The sequence below is a fragment of the Geospiza fortis genome, unplaced genomic scaffold, assembly GCF_000277835.1.
Source record: "Geospiza fortis unplaced genomic scaffold, GeoFor_1.0 scaffold41, whole genome shotgun sequence".
Lineage (NCBI taxonomy): Eukaryota > Metazoa > Chordata > Aves > Passeriformes > Thraupidae > Geospiza > Geospiza fortis.
This window is the reverse complement of record NW_005054299.1, coordinates 10,050,465-10,059,464: the sequence shown is the minus strand read 5'-3', so window position 1 is coordinate 10,059,464 and position 9,000 is coordinate 10,050,465. Positions and strand designations below refer to the sequence as shown.

At 37.2% G+C, this 9,000-nt stretch overlaps 1 protein-coding gene across 1 annotated transcript in view; it reads right to left on the bottom strand.

The window, feature by feature from the left end:
- RBKS (ribokinase) overlaps positions 1 to 8,157 on the bottom strand; it is a 54,365-nt gene extending 46,208 nt beyond the window's left edge. Inside the window, exons 1-3 of the mRNA XM_014308040.1 lie at positions 8,057 to 8,157; positions 6,429 to 6,561; positions 1,113 to 1,176 (exon numbers count right to left, since the gene is read on the bottom strand). Coding sequence (XP_014163515.1) covers positions 1,113 to 1,176; positions 6,429 to 6,561; positions 8,057 to 8,157 — 298 coding nt within the window. The remainder of the gene's footprint in view (positions 1 to 1,112; positions 1,177 to 6,428; positions 6,562 to 8,056) is intronic.
- Between the last annotated feature and the right edge of the window lie 843 nt (positions 8,158 to 9,000).

Genomic DNA, 9,000 nt, shown 5'->3' with positions numbered 1-9,000 from the left:
CCCTACACGTTTCTTCTCTTTCCAGAAAGATTATTTAAAAATTTATGTTAAGATTGCAAGATCAATAATTTAAATCAGAAAACATTAGAGTTCTTTGTGGCATATGCATTTTCATTAAGTGCTATGCATTATAATTGCTTCATTTACACCATCAAAGACACGAGGTAGGCATGCTTTGGAGACATTCAGAACTGTACACTAACAGACACTGTTTTCATGGCATCCTTGCTTGGTTTCTTGCCTAATTTGAAAGACACACAATGAATAAACGTATATACACATTTGTGAAATATTTAGATGCTACACTGATAAGCATATTAAAAAAGCCCACAAAATACTGATAGTTTTGTCTTTAAGGCAGGACTTGAACAATGCATTAGATTAAGCTTGTGGCTGTGCATTAAACAGAAGAGATAAACAGAATATTGAATTGCCACTTAGTGATTACATCTGTCCATCCTTGTCCACCCCAAAGGAGACAAGGGTGGTGTAGAAAAAAAGCAGTCATACAGTTAAGCAATGCACAGTAGAGAGGGAATTGGTTTTACAAAGGTAAAAGATAATAGAATATTGTGGATGCCTCATTTTCCCTTTTTCTGAAAACCTTTTAACATTGATTTTTGTGCGTATGTGTGCTAACATCAGCTGCAGTCTCTCAAGTGACTGCATGGGTCGGTTCACAAAGCAAAGGTGAAATGTACTGCATTTACCATTGAATTTCTGGTCTGCCCCTCCTCTGACAATGTGAAGTTGAGAATGAGTAATCAGAATGAATTTTTAAATTTCTCACTAGGCATTATTATAATGCCAGACTAAACAATTGCATAACAGCAAGTTATCTTCAGGTGACTTGCAATGATGCAATCATCTGAGATTTAGAGGCAATGACACTACATTTTATTTTTAGTGGTACAGCTGATTTCAGGAGTCCCCATATTCTCTCTCCTATTCATTCATTCCTGCCAGCTAGATCAAAACAGTTATTCATAGTTCTAAATGGTAAAACATATCTAATAAGGTAAAATATATCAATAAGGTAAAACAATTATAAATCTTCACCACCAGTTTTTGAAGTTCAAAAATAATACAAAATATTTAAAGTAAAATTTTACCTGTAGAAATACCATTCTTCTTCAAATTAGCAACATAATCATTGCCAAAGGAATCACTCCCAACCTGTACAAAAGATAAAATAATGGGTTTTCTTACAGAAAGGTGAGAGGATAAACAGACCATCCTTAGACAACCAAATGCTCTATTGTAATTTAAATACAGCACTTTTATTCTTTAGAAGCCCTTTGCATTATTAATCAACAAAAAATAAAGTAAGAAATAATGGTAAAAATGTATTAATAGTACTAGCAAACAATAAGAAAAGTGTTCTGCAGTTTTCTCCTTCTCTATTACAAATACCCATGTTGCAATATTCAAGTTTCATCCTTGTACAAACCCTGTGCTTCTCTGACACTGAAACTTCTGGGGATTTTTAAATCTGGACATGTACTGAATTTTTCACCTTTGAATTGAAATCATTGACATTAATTCTGGTGTCCTTCTTAACTGCAGTTTGTATTTTGAATTTTTTACCTCAAGTTTCCTTGGTAGAAAAATATCAAACTGTCTCTACGGGACAGAAAGCGATGATAAATGCAGCATTACTAATTTCTGCAGTTCTCAGTACTAAGCGTACTGTTTAGAAATTCAACATTTTTTGTTTGCATTATCCAGCAACAGCAGATCAAGTTGAGTTAGGGAGTCAAGCTATGGTCTATTGTTTTTTAATAGCAACTTAAAAAGCTTGTAATTTCAGTTCCATTAATCTTTTTAGCTGAAAACAATTCTGCTAGCTGTTTATTCAAACTATATTAATTTCTTTTTGTTACATTACACAAGCTGAACAAAGGAGATGAGGTACACGGAGAAAAAAACAGTTTCATTTGCTTAACACCATTTAAAATATATTTATAAAGCCAACAAAGCTTTTGAGTCACCACTCTTAGCCTGTCTTCAGCATGCATAGCATGTGTTCCCAAGAGTGAGTTGTGTATCTGAGCAGTGTCAAAGACTAACCAAAGCTACAGAAAGTAGCAAGAGGTAAAAAGAAGTATCTTTCAGATTAGAAGCCAAATCAAGATCCTGGTTGTGGGTCTAGAGGAATCCTAACCAATTATCCATCTTCTCATAAAACAGCACTACATAGCTAATGGTGTACTTCAGTTACTAAAAGCACAAAGCAGCTGCCTCTACTGGCTGTTGTTAAAATTTGTCTATTTATGAGTTCAGTCCTTCAGAAAGCTGAGAAGGCCTGAGTACCAGCTAGTGATCACAAGAATCAAACACTTTGATTCAGAATTCTGAAATTTAAAGTGTCACTGATGCATGATCCTTCTCCTCACATATTTGATTGCATAATCATGATTTGAAATGTCCATTTCCTACAACATCTATAAGGGTTTTTTCTGAAGCATTATTAAGGATAGTCCCACTCTTTCAGCAAAGGAGGACAGCAATTAAGGTCAGAATAGTCTAACCAGATGGAACATTGGTCTAGTACATGGAAAAAAAACCCAAACAGCCCAACATTTTCCTGGGTCACTGTGCTAGTCATTGTTTTCATATTAGAGTATAGTTGTACTTCTGACTACTCCCAGTTTGCCAGACAGGGCGGGTTGTCAGAAGCTGCCTCTTCTGACTGCTTTAGGCTGGATGACTGCAGCCATCTGCAATTTAAACCTGAGCTGTGCTCACCTCTGCACCCTAACAACTGTGCTCTGATGGTATCACCTTCTCCCTCCCTTGCTACTATGATTCTTCTACAACAAATCTCACAATCTGCTCTGTTAATTCAGCAACAAAATATTTCATAACCCCCTTCCAGAAGCTCAACTGAAACTTCCTTCCTTCAGCTGTGGATCCTGCATGACTGACAGACAGACATCCCTTACTTTTCAACTGTCAAAGCAGCTGAGATCAGCCATGGTACTTTTGCTCACAGTAAGACATCTCAGTGCTGGAGGGAAGCCCTCCAAGGGGTGTCCATGGAGGTCACTTTCCTCTGGAGACTTTTTTCCATTTTAGTTCATCAGTATCCAACCCAGTTAATCCTAGTGCATTTGAAGGACTTTATTTTTCCATTCGGGCTTTACCCCCAAGGAAGACGAGAGTATTGGGCATTAGACTCAGTTTAGATTAAAGGCATATTTACTGACCATGTCAAATTATATAACATTGTTTTAAATATTTTCTGCTTTTGCACAGACTCTCCTAGATGGAGTACTGGATAAACAGAAAAATAGATGTCTCAGTCTGCAGACCACAGAACACTCTTAAGAGCTGAAATAGCATTTCTTCTTTCTTGAATTCTTAACAACAAAAGCCATTTGTACAAGCATTATTGTCACACAGTTTACATATCAGAATAAGTGGAATTATATCAGTATTTTTCAGTCTGGGTTTTCCCTGCTTATGATCATGTTTTCCACATGGAGCTAGAGAGCTAGCTGGCATCATAGCAACCAGAATTCTAGCAGCTTAAGAACCAAACTCATCTGTACCTGAAAATCACTTACAACAAAAAGCATGTACCTCTTGATAATTTTTATTTATTTTATATGTTGTTTTTTATTTCAAGTGTTTACTCTTTTTTGTCATTAGGGAATTAAACAGGTACTAAAGACAAGCATAAGACAATAATACAAAAGGAAAAAAAACAATTGAAGATAGCCATCATACTCTGCCCTGCATCTGAGATACAGCTATATTCATATAATGAAGTGAGAATTCAGCCTCTAGCACTTTAACTTAAATTTGGCTTATGGATCATCTAAAAAGACTACACAACATGGTAATACAACACTTTCTGTTTCTAGGTAGGAAACAAATGCAGCCATGGCTTAAACAGAGTTCAGTATATGCAATATCAGCAACGTCCAGTGAAGATCATTCCAAATTGCTTGTCAGGAGTAGAGCAGGACATTTTTCAGCACATACAATGTCTTTCAGACCAATGTCCCTCCACCATCTTAATCTAGCATGCCAAACAGATTTTTTGGCATTGGTCATGACAAAAAGAAAGAAAATAGTTAGAGGAGTTTGAAATCTCTCTAGAACACTGTTATTTTTTCAGTACTGCCACAGTGTTCTTGTATGAACCCGAGCACTTAATTTATTTGCTTAGATCCTTTACTACCCTGAAAGGAATGCTTTACATTTCTCTGTAACTATTCCATCAGTACATTGTTTTACAGGACAGAGCAAATTGACTGCTACTGTGACACACATTGATAACTCAGAGTAAGAGCGGCCACTTGCAGAGACATCCTGGCAGGAAACAGAACACTGTTTGCATTTCCACTACTGAAACTCAATTTTTTAACATTTTTTACAATTTTTACATTAAATTCCACAGCACTCTGTGGCATCTCTAGTCATAACAGTAAGTCATTATAATTTTCTCTCTCAAACCCTCACCAAACACTGACTCGTGTTTTAAAGCTCTGAGGTATGAAGAATTCTTTGTCACTTGATCTGAGACCTCTATCTCCAGTCTTGTTGAGGACATCCTCTAAATTACACTGCTATTAAGAGGATACCACATGCCAATGGAATGTCCCTTTAGTATTAATACTGATTCCATTTTCTTAACTTCAGATTGTAGAAGTAATTTTTGCATCCACACTAGATGAAAAATATCAGGAAATATGACCAAAACAGAAGCATGTAACTGAGCACAGAGTATGTGTGTGAGGGGCAATCCAGCTTAAAGAACCACCAAATTCTTCAGATTAGTTGTTGTAGTAAAAATAATGTAATTGTAGAAGCTCATTATTGCCAAATTCTTCTTAATTTATTAAGCAACAAATTTTATATCTCATTAACCTGTGTGGATATAAGACTGTATATGAGACTTTTATGAGATGAGATAGTATTTTGTGAGGCTATAAAGTGCAATTTTTAAAAACAAAGTAACAACTTTCAAAATTAAAAAAATAGAAAATGCTAACGTTTTCTCCAACAAATACACAACAGAAAGAAAGAGAAAACAAGAGAAAGAGACAGACAGACAGAAAGAAAGAAAGATGGGAAGATAGAAAGACAGAAAGAAGAATGGGTTTTACTGAAATAACAGAAATATGTTTTTGAAAAGTACTTAAAAATATAGTAGCTACTAAATTTTATTATGAATGTGTACGTTTCCATTGCACTGAGCTATGGGCTAGATCATTAAAAAAAATAAAGCAAAATTCACACTTGCAACGGAAAAAAACCCTTTAACATTTAGCAGGAAATGTTAGAAGGGAATTCACTGCCAGTTCATCTTGTACTTGAATCTGATCGTTCTTGAATGCAAAGATGATCAAATATACACAATATGACAGACACACAAACACTGCCAAAAAAAGCCGACCCCACACTGTAGAACAACTAGTGATAATAACTCACAGAAATGCTTTCAGGTGTAATTTAAATTTATAGCCAACATTGTTTAGTCTAAATGTTGAATTGAAAGAACAGTGAGGAAGGCTTCCTTGAGATATTTGCAGTACTTCTCAAAAAATCCTTGACAGACAATGATCCAACAAATGTAGCATCCTCCCCAGCTATGGCAAAAAACAAAGTATGTCCAGTCAATTTGAAGTTTCATCTACAGTTAGCACAGGATAGACAATAAAGACTACAGAGAGAAAAAATTTGATCGTAACCGTAGTAATGATCACTCAAAAGTTATAATGTTTAATGACAAAAATCAAAGAAAAGCATTGTAAGAATATAGCATCTGCCAAGTTGAATCAGCCCAATGGTCTGTGAGCAAGTCTTTAGAGCTGTATTACATCAGATGTTTCAGAAAAGTAGGCAAAAATATCCCATAGCACACAAAAGTGCTAGAATTTGGATACTATCACCTTATCTTAACCTCAAGTAACGAGATAATGATTCAAACCCTCAAAGCACTTTTACATTCCTTCTAAAATTTGTCACTGGCTTGTGAGTGTCTGATTTTTAATCATCTACAAAGTACATTTCAGAGTGACCATAGCTTCTAGCACCTGAATGCCATCAATGAAGTGCTGATAGCTGTAACAGTGGGGAACATAAAAGAGGAAGGCCTAACCAAGATATCTTAAATTTTGAACATGTCTAACTCTTCCCAATTCTCTTTTCCATGGCATATCACCCTAAGTTTTGCAATACTTCTCTACGTGCAATTTCTGTCAGATCTGTAGCCAACTAGTCTTTGGTTCTGGCAATGCTCTTAAACAGCCTCCTACCATGCTTAAATTTATAGCTGAAATAAGAAAAGAGAATTAGAGAGAGATTTTAAAAAGCTAAAAACATACCAAAAGCTTTTTGGTAAGTGACCAAAAGGTTTACTGGAATTTGCATGAACATTCAGTTCAGCTGTAATTGAATAACAAGTCAGTACTTACCTTGCAGATCAGCGAGGTCTTGGCCCCAAGTCGAGCAGACTGGACACACTGGTTGGCTCCTTTCCCACCAAAACCAACAAAAAACTTCTGTCCAAGGATAGTTTCTCCAGCTTTTGGCAATCGCGTAGTAAGGCTATTCCAATTTAAAGCAATAGTTATATACATTAGTGACTAAAGGTAACAAGCATCTTCAATATAAGAGTTATATTGTTATAATCTAAATGGCTCAACAGTCAGCCAGTAAGACTGAAAAAACCTCAAAAGACCTTTTAGGGTTCTACTCCACATCCCACTAGCTTAAGTTTATTCCTTATGTGCCACACAGTCAAGTTTCTTGTCCCCTCAAGAGAGGGACTGCATTTCTTTTGTTCATCTTTCATGTTTCTACAGAAGTTGTACCTTACCTCTGACTGGGATTCTCCACTGCTAACTTAATACAGATAAACCATAAATCTATAGATCTCACTGTTCATGGGGTTTTTTACTGCAACATTAGGCTCAAGTTTACATATAGTTCATTTAATTCCATTACATGTAATTATACCTTCTTAAACTATCCTTAAGTAATTTTTCACTCTGTTGGTGTTCACACCCCTAAGAATTGTAATCATTACCAAAACCTGCCTCTCCTCTGCTGTCATGCAGGCACGCTGTACATATTTAACATTTTTCTTTTTTAAGTTTTTCTCTTTACAACTTCTCAGCATTTTGTTTTTTCCTTGAATGCAGTCCAATCACATTTACATCCTTCTGCGGATGGGTGCCCAGAACCAGATGCACTAATACAAGCCGAAAGCCATCAGGAGTGTATTCTGGTTTCATTTCCATTTTGGAAAAAAACAAAACAAAACTGCAGTTTTGTTAACCCTACCAGATGCTTTGCTATCTCAAACAAAAGTTGAAAAGAGTAAAAGATGCCACTGAGACTGTGGGGTAGAATTTCTCAGAATGCAAAGACTACCTGACTTTTGTAATTTCTATTAAAATACGTAACCCAAGGATGCATTTTCAACACCCAGACAACCAAAATTTCTGCCTTCTCAAGGCATGCATTCCAGATACCAGGCCTAAAAATGTAATTTTAAAATCTCTTATGCTACAAACTAATCCACAACATGTGAAAAGGGAAAGCATTTTATGATGTACTAAAAACCTGCTCAGTCAACAACAGTTACCTCAGACAGTTTCCAAAGCCTGCAGGATAGAAAGGAAGCATGGGGAATGGAGTCTGAAAGGATGCAGAAGAATCCACCCTAATGATGAAGATATTAACTTCAGCTCTGTTTGTCAATTCATAACACCATTTTATCAATAAATCTCACAGCAGCTTCAAAATTCAAAACCTGAATTCTGGGCTCCTCAGGACTAGAGGGACATGGAGCCCCTGGAGCGGGTCCAGCCGAGGGTAACAAAGGTGATCAAGGGACTGGAGCATCTCACGTATGAGGAAAGGCTGAGGGAGCTGGGCCTGGTCAGCCGTGAGAGGAGATGACAGAGAGTGAACCTCTTCAAAGTCTGTCAGTATCTGAAGGGAGAGTGCCAGGAGGATGGAGCCAGGCTCTGCTCAGTGCTGCTGAGCAATAGGACAGGAGGTGATGGGCAGAAACTGATGCCCAGAAAGTTCCCACCTGAACATGAGGAAGAACTTCTTTACTGTGTGGGTGACTGAGCCCAGAAGGTCTCCCTTACTGGAGATATTCAAGAACTGCTTGGATGCAATGTGCCACATGCTCTAGGATGGCTCTGCTTGAGCAGGGAGCTTGGAACAGATGATCCACTGTAGTCCCTTCTAACTTCAACTATTCTGTGACTTTCTGAAAACTGCCAGCCTTCCAATTCAGAATAAAAAGTTAGATATTACAAGAAATTATTCACTGTGGGGGTGGTGAGACACTGGAACAAGTTGCCCAGGGAGGTTGTGGATGACCCAGCCCTGACAGTGTCCAAAGCCAGGTTGGATAAGGCCTAGGTCTAATAGGAAGTGTGCCTGAATATGGCAGAAGAGGTTGTGACTGGATGATCTTTAAAGTTCCTTTCAACCCTGAATGTTCTATGATTCTATGCTTCTGCATTAGGCAATCACTACAGATTGTTTTTTGAAAGGATATGAAGAATGTATATATTACTTTTTGAGCTTATGCTGCACCTTCTGGGGCATATGGGTGTTTGCAGAATCTTACAGAACTAATGACAGAGCACAGTCTAATTTACTGAAAATTCTCGGGAAAAAGCAAACATTTTTTTTTCTCCCTCTAATTTTCAATTTCTTCAGCCCAAAGGTTTAGGATCAGTAAAAAGCCAAGAAAACCTAAAATGAAACTAGCAAAGTCAAACAAGTCCCAGACTCACAGAAATTAAGATTTTGGCTTTGAAGAAGTTGTTACAGGTCTGTGTTTCATCAGTAGTTATAGTTTCCAGAGAGATGCAGGTAGGGATGCAGCCGCACTAACAGAGACACTCACTAACACAGCATGCCAGATTTGAGGATAGCATACACAGTCACCAGGTTTCTTTTGTGTGGGTGGCCACAGATAAACCCCCGAAGAGTCACACATACAGCTCACAGCACTCA